The sequence below is a fragment of the Nycticebus coucang genome, chromosome 11, assembly GCF_027406575.1.
Source record: "Nycticebus coucang isolate mNycCou1 chromosome 11, mNycCou1.pri, whole genome shotgun sequence".
Classification (NCBI taxonomy): domain Eukaryota; kingdom Metazoa; phylum Chordata; class Mammalia; order Primates; family Lorisidae; genus Nycticebus; species Nycticebus coucang.
In genome coordinates, this window is record NC_069790.1 from 126,828,021 (window position 1) to 126,842,352 (window position 14,332).

Genomic DNA, 14,332 nt, shown 5'->3' on the forward strand with positions numbered 1-14,332 from the left:
TCTGTTTCAGGGGTAGAAATACATGTCTCATTTGTTGCTTAATCATATTCTTTAAAAAACACTGTCATTTCATCTCTTTCTCATCCTACCAGCTATACTGGAATATTTACCATCTGGGCTGGAGTTGTAAAAATGTTTTGAATTATACCTCAACAACAGCAAATGGAAAAAAAAAGAAAACTGCTTTTCTAGGAGAAGGGGCAGCCTCAGCACAGTCTGCTGCTCGGAAGAAATGTGTGAGGTTGTATCTCCCCGGGCAGAGCTACTTGTGTTCCAAGGACCCCCTTTAAAGCACGTTCACTTGTTTCTGTATCTGTGGCTTTTAAATGGAGGACTTTTTACATGTATACTCTTAGCCACATCAATCGTGACTTTAAGAAAAAAATTAAAAAGAGAGTTTCCATTTTGAGGCTTCAGTAATCATGTGACCGCCCAGCGCGTTGCTGAGCCTTGCGTTTCTGATCTGGCCTGTAACCCTCGAAATCACCCGCAAACCCACAGCTTGATCTTCAGATGGAAAAAAGGTCATTGTGTTTGGCTTTAACAAGTTTTCTTGAAGAAACAGTTGAGGAAAGCTGCGTCTGGAAAGCCGAGAGTGGGGCCCGCTTTGCTCCCTGACGCTGTGTCCTGGGAGGGCAGCAGACACCGCCCACCCCAAGTGACCACTGGCCACGCTCCCGCTGCATACCTCCTGCTTGTCTTCTCAGCACAGCACATACTCATGTGCATATTTTAGGAAATGCTACAAAAACCTCCCATCTAGCCAGCTGTCTCGACACGCTGATGGGTCAAGGGGCTCTGTCCCACTCTTGGGGGACACCGAGGCCCCCTCAACTTCTTCCTCTGTCACGGACAGAGCACACATGGGCACAAACACGCTTTGACTGAACCCACAGATTTGAGATTTGACCTTTGGAGACAGACTTCCTTTTTATCCCAGGCAGAAAAGGGTCTTATTTAAGACAGTTCTAGAAAAGTGGAGTATGGCTTCTTAACCCAGAATAGCTGAGCATCAGGTCAGGTGGAAATGGTGCTGTGAAACTGAGTTTTCTTTGCGTAGATCGAGTCTCACTGGTGTGGTTTTACATAATGAAGGATCCAAGTCATTGAGTTTTTACCCAAGAGCCCAGACTCAGGTAATGAGCTGGAAGCTGCCATGCCCCTGATCATGACAGAGTCTGTCCTTGTCTGCTCGTGGCTCTAAGTGACCCATCTGTACAGGGGTCCAGACCTCAGCTCCCGTACTGGTGGCCAAGGCAATGCAGGAGACCAAAAGTACTGTTTCAAGGCTTTTGTGTGATGGCGGCATTACGAGTGTGAAGAAAATGGGGTGTCAGGACAGCATCGTGGGAGACAGGACGTAGTGACAGCCCTGGGCTGCAGAGGAAATAGTGCCCCGTGCGTCCACGCAGGCACAAGAAAATAATCACAGTGTCTTATCTAGCCAAGTGGCTGAGAGAATTAAGTTCGCATCTTTAGTTTCCTTTAGAAATATCAGCTAGCTATATTAATTTATTAAGCAACTAGAAAGTTCAGCTTCTGTATTTAATCACATAGATTATTTTTTGAGGTAGCAAGAATTTCTTAATCCATGTTAAAAGTTTTACTTGCCTGCAATGAACAATTATTGGACAAGAACGGCCCCTGTAGCACTTGTTTACTTTTCTGAAATAAAAAGAGATATACAAATTATAGTTACGTACCAAGACTTTATGTTATCCAAAATAATTAATAAGCCAAAGCAACTTTTGTCCATATTTTTGAAATTATTTTGCAAAAGCCTATTTTGACCAAGAAAATCAAAATTATACACACAATTTCAAAGATTTTCCTTTTCAATATTAAGTTATGGACAGAGCTTTTAAAACAATTTTTACACCTTCACAATGTTGTTTTACTTTATAAGCAAGCACGCCAGGCAATCGGCTGCAGTCCTCCCACCTGGCCCTCCCACTCTGCTCTCTCCCCGCCCCCTCCACCTGCCCCCTCTCCCTCCCCGCCCTCTCCTCCCGGCCCTTTCCCCCCATCTCCCCTCTTTTTACTACAGTTTATCTGATCTTTTGTTGTGATATGAGTATCTTGATTCTCTACTAAAATTTTTGAGCTAGGCAATTTATGCTCAGAATTTCTTGGTGTAGATATCATACTGGAATATTTTACGATATTACTGTACTGTCTAGAAGTAACATCCTAAATGGCCTTTCTTATCTGTCGGCTTTTGGTAAGGATATCTAAATTACAGAGAAGCCTCAATTAAGTCCAAGATAAATCTTTTCTATTTTTATGAACTTCAGTATGTTTAAAAGCAAACTCCACAGTGCAGATTTTAGGTCAGAAGTTATGAAATTTAACAACGAGCACATATCTAAGATTTCAGAACCAACCTCTAAATCAAAACTGAGGACTGATTTAAAATTCCCCATGTAAGCTGCAAGTTTTTTTCTTTTTAAAAATTCAGTGAAACAACTACACATGTTTACAAAGTACATCAAAGTTCTCAGTAAAATATTTCTCAATAAACTAAAGACAGGAGCTCAGCTTATTGGAAGGAAAAAAATGTGCCATGTCCTAAAAACGTGCAGCCTGGGGTCCTGCAACGTGAGATATAAGCTACCAGCTTCTCCAATGACAGTGGGGCAGGGACAGAGGCTGTCATGTGGCTTTGAAAGGCAAGTCTCCTCAGCACCAAAGTTGTGAGCTGGAGCAGAAGTTCACCCAGCTGGTGGCATTGCTGTGAACCGTCAGAACAGAAGTAGGGTGGCCGTGGAGGGGGCGGTGAGAGTCCCTGTGACCGACGAGCTGGGAGAGGCTTTGACGTAACAGAGCCCAAGTGTCAAGAGCTTCTTCTTTCCGTCCAACTTCCTCTCTGGAGTGAGCAGGAGGTGCTTCTCATGGAGATCTGAGGCCCCCAACGTGGACAGCGGAGTGGGAGCTGGAGGGGCCAGCTGTAGGGCCTGGTAAGGCGGGGCCACCCCTAGGAGCCTGCAGGCCACACAGAGACGGCCTTAGAGGGTCTGGTGGGTGCTCCCTCCTTTGGGGGAGGGGAAGAATGTAAAACCCGCCACACTTGTGGGCCAGGACACTGCAAAGTTCCTGATCTCTGCAGAACAAAACATGGAAAACAGATCCCCTATTTTTACTTCAAAATTTCCCGCTCCTGACTCTGGCTGTGAAATCATCTCAGCTCCAGCTTTCTTTCTTTTTTTTTTTGAGACAGAGTCTCATTTTGTCACCCTCAGTAGAGTGCCGGGGTGTCACAGCTCACAGCAACCTCAAACTCTTGGGCTTAAGTGATTCTCTTCCTTCAGCTTCCCAAGTAGCTGGGACTACAGGAGCCTGCCATAACACCCAGCTATTTTTGTTGTTGTGTTGTTGTAGTTGTCATTGTTGTTTGGCAGGCCGAGGCTGGGTTCAAATCCGCCAGCCCCAGTGTATGAAGACAGTGCCTTAACCACTGAGCGTGGGTGCTGAGCCTCAGTTCCCGCTTTTCATAAGAACAGATGCTGGACCTAAGGGACACACCTCAGGGTGTAGGGGCCTCTCTCTCAGTAAAGACTGACGGTGTGCGTGTGCACACGTGTGTGTAGTGTCAGCAAACTACCCACTGGCAGGGGAGCCCTGAGGGCTTTGCTGTCCAGGGTCCTTCCCTGCAGACGGCCATGCACAGCCTCTGGGGCCTGCTGGTCTGAGTCTGCGCCCAACTTCTAGTCGCCTGTCTCGTCCTGGGCTCCGTCCGTGCTCATCTCTACTTAAGTCCGTCCACACGCTGGTTTGCTCACGTTTGCACAATGGGACCAAGCACCAAAAAAGGCACATGAAAAAAATTAAACCCACAGGTACCTTTTTGAAAACTGCACTGGTCTAATAATTGGAAGATGCCGTGGTGTGTTGCTTGTAGTGGTCAGCTCTCGCTTTGGCAAAATGCAACAATTATCTCTCTGGCTAAGGCATGTTGCTCAAAAGCCAATTCTGGCTTTTCTTGCTACAACTTGCTTCTCAACATCTGTAACTCCTGCCTTTATTTTATGGTAAATTTAAGATATTGCTTTCTCCACAGTGTTGTGGCTGTTGGCTGTGACAGCCTGGGGAGGGTCTCGTGTAACGTTCGTGCCGACACAGACCTGTCTACAGACACCTCAGTGGGGCACGTGCAGAGGCCTCAGAGCTTCATCACAGAGCGTCACACACTTGTGTCCTCATGTGTGGAGTATCACAGAGAGAGAAGCCCAGCCTGACACAGCCCCCGAGGCCCCCAGGTGGCCTGAGTGGGCTAACACGGGGCTGCCACGCTCCCTCCGCTAGAACAAACCGTGAGCCAGCAAAGGTCTCCGCCACTGAGGAAAATCGACACCGTGTGTATCCGACAGAAGGACGTCACTGAGGAAGAACGGTTAGTATACAAACCGACCCTCGGTCACCGGGGGAGAACTGGCCATCACGCAAACCACAGCACGCAGGGTCAGAGGTCGTTAGAGGCTCAGAAAAGGGGCGCCCCAGTGTCCCTGCAGTCCAGTCACAGTTTCCAATGATCACTTTTGTGACTATGCAACTGGGCTCATATTACTAGCTGCAACATCACAAAAATGACACTGGCCACCGCTAATTAGCTGGCAAAGTAAGGGTTTGTCCATGTTTACGGTTAGTGAATGCCACTGCACACAGCAGGGCATGTGAGTAATGGGGGGAGAGGGACGGAGAGGGGGAGAGAGAGGGAGAGAGGGAAAGAGGGAGAGAGGGAGAGAGGGAGTGAAGTTTTCAAAAGCAGAGCCCTCACAAGAGATGCTAATTATCTCTTAGCAGCTTCTCTTTAAAGTGTAAATGTGCTCCCTCTGGGCTCCAGAAATATTTAATTACATATCCCATGCCTGAGGGATGCACCAGCCGGACTGGCTGCCTATTGTTCAAAGAGTAGGACCCTGTGTCTTGAACGGCAGGCAGTGTCCACAGGCCCTCTCACCTTCCCCGGGGCTGAAATTTTGGTGGCTACTTCATAGAGAAAATCTACCAATGATGGTCTAAGCATGAAGCTTTCTGAGAATGTGACTGTCCAAGCCAATTGCCCAGGTTGAGAGGTGGCCTAGGAGGCTGGGCAGTGCCACGTAAGGCCAGCAGCAAAGCCCCCATCCTCAAAACCGTGTCTGGGGTTCATTTTCTTTTCAATTTAACAAAAACCTTCTCAGGCCACATCTCCTTAGACCCTGGAGCCAGGGAGTTGTGGGAATCCAGTTTTCCTTTATGACAAACTGTGCACACAGAGGGTTGGCCACGTGCACGTATGACCTCGTGTGTGGACATGAACAAAGAACTCGCCCACATGCACACGTGCACTAACACACCAAGTGGGTGCAAGGATGGACAGCAGGTCCAGGCACCATCTTTGTGGCTACCTCCACTTGCCAGTAGTGACTGTTTCTTGAAGACCCTATTATCAGGGAATCAAGTTTCTACATAGAATGTCTTTAGGAATAAATCTGAATCGAGAACACATGTGTAATGGCCAGGAAATTAGGATGTGTGTTGTGGCTGCTCCGGGGCATATGAGGGACTCTGGGTCCACCTTCTGTTTTCCTGGGGGAGGTGACAGAGTGGTGGCGACATGGCACCAAGTCATGTCTCTCCTCCGTGAAGCGCCTCCAAATGCTACTTGATCCAAAGAACAATTAAAATTAAAAAAAAAAAAAAACTTTTGTTTTTCAAAGTAGACTAAAAGGCAAAGGAAATAGTAACAAAGTCTGTAACATGCAAATTCAAGAAACCCAGAGACAAGTCCAAACCTGTCTCTGCAACAATGCCAGCCTTTCGGGGTTAGGTGACCACGGGCAGTGGGGGGAGCAGCTGTCCAGAGACAAAGGCTGCACAGGGCTGGTGTGTGCCACTGTTTTGCCTCCCTCTCTGAGCCCTGTCTGGTATTTATGTTTTCCTTAGTAGGTAGATGTCCTATCAGTCACATGTAAGAGATGTTCTGTAAAATTTAGAACTGGTTATTGGTGCTGCTGGGCAATTTCATTTTTGTTGTGGTTGTTTATTCATTTACTGCCAGTAAACTAGCCAGGACGAACCAACTGCTCACCACCAAATGGGGTGTGCAGTCAAAGCCTCAGCCGTAAATTATACTTTCTTTCCCACAGTTTCTTCCTGTAAGACTGAGTCTTTCATTCATTTAGAGTTCAATGAACACATTTTGGGAGAAGACAACTCACTGGGCAACTGGCTCACTGGAGCAATGAACAAAAAACTAGAATTAAAAAAAAAACTATTAATTTCAAAATAGCACTAAAAATACACTAAAATACACAATCACGTGCTCAGAGTGTCCAGGCCTCCACCCAAGATCACCCACTTCAGAGCCTGGCTGCACCTGTGAAGTGTGTCCTGCAGGCAGCAGGTGCGTGTCCCAGCTAAAGATCTGAGCTCCGTCACCGTGGTCCTGGGAGATGTAAACTTAGGACTGTCATTTGGTTGAAGAATCTTATCAAAGTAATGACTATATTTCCACAACTCTGAGACACCTTTCCCCCACATTTCAGCACCTCTAAAATAGAAAACAACTCACAGGTACCGTGCACAGCCAACACAGTCCTCCTTCCTTCCCTCCGATTACCACATAGAAGGCGGCAAGGACTCCTAATCAACATGCACCTGCCCCCACTGGCTACGCGCGCGTTGATCTGCCTATGGGCTCTCAGCCATACCTGCGGAAATCCAGAAGGGACCTTGCAGAGGAAGGGACTCCCTGGTCATACCAGCTCAGGAAGTGGAACTGGGTGACCGTACGCGTCTCACTGGTCTGCAGGTTCTTCAGATAGAAGCTCCTCACCAGGAAGTCCTCACACCAGATGTGCTCAGAGACCAGATTCACCTGCACGGAGACCAGAGGTGGGGAGGGGAGGGAAGAGTGGGCATCACACATCTCCAGTGCTGCCTGACATGGAGCAGGTGGGAGAAGAGAAGGGCTAGAGCTGCAGAGAAGGCTGGTTTTTATCGTGTGTGTGTTTAATGTCACTTAGGGGCTTGACAGGCAAACAATTAAAAAAATACATTACAGGGCGGCGCCTGTGGCTCAGTCGGTAAGGCGCCGGCCCCATATACCGAGGGTGGCGGGTTCAAACCCGGCCCCAGCCAAACTGCAACCAAAAAAAAAATAGCCGGGCGTTGTGGCGGGCGCCTGTAGTCCCAGCTGCTCGGGAGGCTGAGGCAAGAGAATCGCTTAAGCCCACGAGTTGCAGGCTGCTGTGAGCTGTGTGAGGCCACGGCACTCTACCGAGGGCCATAAAGTGAGACTCTGTCTCTACAAAAAAAAAAAAAAAATACATTATAATCCGGCCAGGTGCAGTGGCTCACGCCTGTAATCCTAGCACTCTGGGAGGTCCAAAGAGGTAGATACCTTGAGCTCAGGAGTTCAAGACAAGCCTGAGCTAGAGTGAGACCCCATGTCTATTAAAAATAGAAAAACTAGGTGAGTGCCAATAGTCCCAGCTACTCAGGAGGCTGAGGCAGGAGGATCTCTTGAACCCCAGAGTTTGAGGTTTCTGTGAGTGAGGCTGATACCACAGCACTCTGCCCAGGGTGAAAGACTCTGTCTCAAAACAAAGTTACAACCCCAAACTACTCCAGGTATTTTTGTCTTTTGTATTTCGAAGTCATATAAACTTTCAAAAAAAGTAACCACAGAAAAATACTTCTGGGCAAAACCATCAACACAGCTGTGTCCTGTCAAGTGGCTCTGCTGTCACGGAGACCTGGTCAGTGCTGAGAGCATCTGGGTGTGGAGGACTGAGAGCTGTGTAGACGCACTTGCTCCAGACCCAACCTCAGACACTGCTGCCTGCAAGCCTGTCTTGCAGTGGCCTTGATATCACATTGCGTGACTGAAGAGTTCACATTTAAGCCTCTAACTTATTTCCTCCTGGGGACTTGGGCATTCTGACTAGTGCAATGCAGAATGGAACACCAGGATGTGTCTGAGCACTCATGCAAATGTCTGAATTTAGTTCCTGCTTGATGAGGGGTGGAAATCTAGCAAGAGAGATAGACTTGTTAGCCAGTTGCCCCCGGATAGAAAGGCCAGATTGAGCAGAAACAGAGCTCTAAGGGGCAGCAGGATCATACTCGTCAGAGGAATGGCAGGCCTCTGGGGAAGTGTGGGCCCACTTAGCCTGCTCTGGGTACGTGGGACCAGGACCATGCTGGCAGGCAGGGCTTTTTTATTCTGTTAGCATCTGGATTTATAAAATTAAAAAAATGGAAACCACACTGTTTACCCAGGGCACAATTCACAGCCCCACGACCGTCTGGGCACCTGTGTCTCCTGGGCTTTGCTCCCTCTGAGAGCAGGAGGCTGACTGCCCCTACATAGGGCTGTGCTGCTGGGTGTGCGGGCTCTGTGCAAATGGGGACGGTTGGAGGCCGGCCCGGCCCAGGCAGGGCTATCCTCTAAGTACCTCGTAGACGTGGTAGAGGTTGGAGCCTTCGTCTGGCCAGTAGTGGTGGCACTGCCTGACGCCGTTCTCCGAGAGTGGGGCCAGCATGACGATGACTGCACAGCCGCTTTCCCACACCATCTGCGGACAGAGAGGCCGTGTGTGTGGCACGGTCAGATTTATTCCTTTTAGAGAAAATTCATTTCATTTTCATTGGACATGTTTCCCACAGCCACTGGCACGTCTCTGAAGACATTGGCCCCAGAGTTTGCTCGTTCCATGAAATGTTAAAAAAGCCCCGTGAGTGCATTGCACACTGTTCACGACCACCTCCGTTCCCTGTTCAGCCGGCTTCCCGACTTGAAGAGACTTTCCTAAGTCGACACCGAGCAGCGCAGGCTGATGCCACGTAAAACCGCTTCCTTGCAGCTGAAAGGGAGGGTGGCTGTGCTTTCTGCAGTTGGCATATTTTGTAGGTGAGAGAGACACTCTGCTTTGTGAAACTGCACCTTCTAAAGGTTTCTTTCAAGGGACATCACAGTAAGCAACATTTTCTGCTGGGATTTCATTCACTTACACCCACACATCGCAGCACCATTTGAGTTAAAGCAAACCCAAAACCACCTAATTCCTAACTGCCCCGTTGAAGCAGCTGCCGGGCACACTGGACTTGAGTGCACACTCACACCCGGGGAAATGACAACCACACAGACGTCCTCCAGATGAACTTCTTTGCAAACACAACTTACAACTTTGCTGCAATAAACCTACACGTTAATACTTACAGCGTAATTGCTAAGAACCATTAATTCTGCGGGCACACTGATGTAGCATTTGTAGCCTTTTATTAGCATATTAAATTACAGACTGAAGAGGGGTCTATTCTTTCTGCAATGGGTTCATTAACATCACAGAAATATTATAAGAAATGGCATTTAGATGTAAATTTGGTATCTGTCAGGGCTTCTAATTCTTTTAAATACAGATATAAAAATCTAAGATCTTGTTACTTAAAAAATATACATATCTCAAATATAAAATGCTTTCTTATCACGGTGCATGTGATTAAATTCTTCTTGAGATTATATTTTAAAAGTCAGACATGAGCACAGTATTTTCCTCTTTTAACACTGATTTACAGTCCCAGGTGGTAGAAATAGTCAATATCCTTAAGGCAGCTCATTTGTGGATCACTTATATTGGAATTTAATGGAACCTGCTGAAGTGTTTGCAAAAAATCCCCACAAATAAATATGAATTATGCTCAACTTCGGTTCTTTCTTTTTCGTTAGTGCCACCCCAGCAGTAAGATGAGAATTCAAAACGTGTTTCTTGCTTTAAGCTTTTCAGGCTTTCTAACCTGCTCGCCACGTTGGTGCTCCCCCACATAACGATTTAATGTGCCTTTAGAAGGTGGAGAAGCTCACTGAAGTCATTATGAAAATGAGGAAAAACACAGATTTTATGAGTGTAATAAAAATGCAATGATCTAGGCCATAAACTGATCACCAGCTCTGCCCGCGCCACCCAAGTGTGACATTACCAGGCCCCGTGCGCGGCCTGTGCTGGGGCCGCCGTGCTCATTGGCACACACATAGCACTTCATCCGGGCCGCCTCCCCTGCTCTCCAAAGGTTTGGTTAAGATTAAATCCAAATGAAACTTAATTTAAACAAACAATCCCAAGGGCACCCTGGGGAATAATAATACTTCTTTTTAGGTCACTGTGTACAAAAGCAGAGAGGAGAATTTACTAAATGGAACAAACAGGCAGCCCGATTGGGCACCGGCAGCATCACAAGCTGCCCAGAGTCTGGGTCCCTCGTCACGTGTCCCTTGGATCCCTGCACAGGACCCACTCTAGAGGGAACTGACTCCTGACTGCCTTCACCTGCAGGGCCTAGACAGCTTAACCTCAGAATGCCAAGAACAAAATTTACTTTGGATTTTGGTGGGAAAATAGAATGTGAGCAAAAATTCCAGTCAACCAACGTTCAATTTCTAAACAGAGAAAGTTTCACTGTTTTCTTTCTCTTTGGCTTGGTCTTTGTCTATAGGCAAAACACAGGAAGGCGGTATTTGTGAGACAATCTTTGATAAATCTGAAACTGTCTCTTCCAGGAATTATATAATGACCCCAAGTCCCTAATTAATCTTGGTGCAGGTCATTGGAATAGGCAGTTTACAAAATTAAAGTCCTGTACTGCTGAATTTCAGAAATGGAAATTTGTAGCATTTTCAGTATGGTTAAGTATCTGAAAATATAGCATCTGTGGCCATCTACTTGTTTGACATACTAATTGAGCACCTGTGATGTGGTGGGCACGTGGCTGGAGATTCCAAGGGGACTACCCAACCCAGCCACAATGTGTCACAGCGCCCTGTAGCCACCCATGGCGCTCTCCAGACATAAAGCAGGTGTCTCCATCCTGAGACCAAAGCAAAAGTAACCAACACAGATTAAAAACAAACTGTGAGTACAGGTCTCAGAGGGAGTTACAGGTGCTGAGCTTCAGAGAAGATTTGAAGCTCCCTTTTCTGTGAGTTTCTTCCCAAATGCACCGGCCTTGCTCCTCTGAAGTCCCCCTCCACGGCCCTAAATGTTAGCACCCCGCACACCTGGGGCAGGCAAGTGAGTAGCTTCTGCAGCCCCTTAGTCCCACTGATGTCTTCGCTGGGGGTGTGGGCAGCCCGGTGGCTCTTGGCTGGCCTAAAACAGCATGGCCACCTGTTGCCAAGCCCAACGGGCCACCCCATCTTCACTTACTCACCAGTGACACAGCCCAGAAACTCATGGTGACAGCCGCAGTCATGCCAGCTTGGAATGGGGTCTTCTGTATTGGCAGCAAGCAATTGAGAAAATTAAAATGTAGTGACTCAGCTGGCCCCAGTGACAGGAAGTGCAACCAAGGCTGCTGCTTGATCTAAGTGCTCGAGTTTGCTGCCTGCTGATTGCAAAAGCTGGACAGCTCTGTGTCTGGGGCTGGGCTGTGTCCTCAGGGCATGTGCTGGAGTCCTGGCTCTCACACCCATGTAGAGGAGAGTGTTTGGAAACAATCTTTGCAGCAGCAGTCAAGTTAAGATGAGATTATACTTGAAGAGAGTGGGTCTAACCTAATCTGACCGTGCCCTGAAAAGTTGGGGGAATCACCACTCAGAGGCACAGACCCCAGAGGAGATGCCCTGAGAGACAGTCAGAAGCAGCAGCGATGTGGCCACAGCCAGAGGATATGGCGGCCCCCTGCCCCACTGGGAGAGGCCGGAAGAGTCCTCCCCGGGGGCTCCAGAGGGAGTGTGGCTGGGGAACACCTTGATTCCAGACTTCCGGTTTCCAGACTGTGAGAGCACACTTTTCTGTTGCTTTAAGCCATCTAGTTTGTGGTATTTTGTTACATCAGCCCTAGAAAACTGGCCTGCCTGTTGCTATATCACTCCCTTAATCCAGCCACCTGGAGGTGTTGAACAATGTCGACTCCAGGTAAAAGTTTCATATCAAAGTCAATCAAAACAGCCAAAGCAGAGAGAAAGAAACCCAGGGTCTCTTCACTAGAAGTTGTTTTTGGATACTAAGTATTTAACAAGCAAATAAAAATCAAATAACCTGACTTAAAAATGGGCAAAAGACCTTCATGCACATTTCTCCACAGAAGACACACGAGGCACAGGGAGAGGTGCCCAGTGTCACCAAGGATGGGAAATGCCAATCAAAGCCACAGCGAGATACCACTTCACCCGGCGAGGTGGGCGTTCTCCAAAAGGGCTAACACGTGCTGCCGAGGATGTGGAGAAAAGGGAGCCCTGCACACTGCTGGTGGAAATGTGAGCTGGTGCAGCCGTTAAGGAAAACAGTATAGAGATTCTTGGAAAAATTAAAAATGAAACTATCATATGAGAGAGCAATCCCACTTCCAGGCATGTCCTCGAAGGAACGGAAACAGTAAGGCAGGCCCTGAATGGGCCAATCCTGTGAGATGATTCTGAGCAGCTCCCAGGACCTGAAACAAGTCACAGGCCCCCCGGGGCCTGCCAGCTGGAGATCACTCCTGTGCCCTGGGGCCTACTGGTCAGAGACCACTCATGTGCCCTGGGGCCTGCTGGTCAGAGACCACTCATGTGCCTTGGGGCCTGCTGGTCAGAGACCACTCATGTGCTCTGGGGCCTGCTGGTCAGAGAGGCCTGCTGGCTGGAGACCACACATATGCTCTGCTGCCTGAGAACTCACACAGCTGCAACCTCCCCAGCTGCCTGTTTCTGTTCCCGCCTGGACCAGTCAACTGTTTCTGCCTTGACCAATTGTAACTCAGAGTTTGAATCTTTCATTTGCTTGAGTGGACCTGTGTGGGAACCAGGTGGGAACTGTCTCTATAAATTATAAGCTTTTCAGGCGGCGCCTGTGGCTCAGTGGGTAGGGCGCTAGCCCCATATACGGAGGGTGGCGGGTTCAAACCCAGCCCCGGCCAAACTGCAACAACAAAAAAATAGCCGGGTGTTGTGGTGGGCACCTATAGTCCCAGCTATTCAGAAGGCCAAGGCAAGAGAATCGCCTAAGCCCAGGAGTTGGAGGTTGCTGTGAGCTGTGTGGTGCCACAGCACTCTAGCCAGGGTGACAAAGTGAGACTCTGTTTCTACAAAAAAACAACAAAAAAACGAGCTTTCCTTTGTTTTCCAGAACACATCTTCATTTTACACGAAAGGCTGTGTCTCCTGCTTCACAAAGTCTTCACGGGAATAAAGTCTCTTTCCTCTCAATTCATTTTCAGGGAACTTTGTCCACAGTGTGTTGGACACACGTCTGCACTCCCGTGTTGAGCGTGGGGCTGTTCACAGCAGCCAAGACGTGGACTCCACCCCAGTGTCCATGTGCGAGTGAATGGGGAGAAGCGGCTTGTTTGCAGGATGGAATATCACTCAGACTTAGAAAAGGAATTCCTGCCATTTCCAAGTCCACGGACAAGCCAGAGGAGACGACACCAATGAGATGGGCTGGCACAGAAAGACGAATGCCACGCAGTCTCCCTCAAATGGAAAACGTCAAACTCAGAGATAGAGTGGAGGGTGTTACTGGGGTGCTATGGACCAAAGGTGCAAACGCTAAGTTGTAAGGTGAGTGAGCTCTAGAGGCTTGGCACTCCGCACGGTGACTGTCTCAACAATGTGTCACACTCTGGGCATCTGCCGAGGCAGGTTTCTGGAGTTCTTGCGCACATGAGGAGACAGGCTGGTGTGCTTGGCGCAGTAATAGTCTGTCTCTGTGTGTGTGTGTACCTTTAAAAAACCTGTCTGAGGCACCACAAAGACACCTTAAGGGAAAGAGGACCAATCTGAGACAGTGGCCATCAGGCCATTTCTCACAACAGGCAGGGAAGCTCCCCGTCTCGGGAGCTGGGGCTGTGTCCCTCCCTACCCTCTAGTCCTGTCTGTTTCCTCTGTCATCGCCTACAGAACAGATCTTCCTCTGGTGCTGTTTCTACTCTCCAAGGCATCTAGCTCAGAGAGTTATTATAGTAGCGGCTTAGCTGAAAACAATACATATTTTAAAAAGAGACCATCTGAATATTCATGTGATAGGAGACAACACGAAGAAAATTCCACCAAAGGCTTGCACGGCAGAAGTCCTCCCCAAACTTGCTTACATGTAAAGTATTATTACTTTTTTAATGAGCTTATTAACTGTTTGCCTCATGTTAAAGCTGCTGATACATGAGGAAGGCTTTTCCTCCCCAAAATTCTGACCACATGACTCATTTCTGAGTAAAATTCTCACAGGTGGAAAAGAGGTAAACCCAGGCCCTGTAATAAAGATGTTGGATACATTTAAAAGAACAGAGAGTTGATCAATGAGCCTTAAGAGCACACGTGTTTATTCCTTAGGATCTTGGAGATGTCAACAAACTGTAACTGTGTGGTCTGAAA

General features: G+C 48.0%; 1 protein-coding gene across 4 annotated transcripts in view; it reads right to left on the reverse strand.

Moving 5' to 3' along the window:
- The window catches only part of PTPRN2 (protein tyrosine phosphatase receptor type N2), an 834,764-nt gene that overhangs the window by 21,292 nt on the left and 799,140 nt on the right, over positions 1 to 14,332 (reverse strand). For all 4 annotated transcript variants that reach the window (XM_053609608.1, XM_053609611.1, XM_053609607.1 and 1 more), the window contains 3 exons: positions 8,442 to 8,561; positions 6,693 to 6,859; positions 1,612 to 1,665 (listed from right to left, as the gene is read on the reverse strand). In XM_053609608.1, the coding sequence (XP_053465583.1) occupies positions 1,612 to 1,665; positions 6,693 to 6,859; positions 8,442 to 8,561 (341 nt within the window). The remainder of the gene's footprint in view (positions 1 to 1,611; positions 1,666 to 6,692; positions 6,860 to 8,441; positions 8,562 to 14,332) is intronic.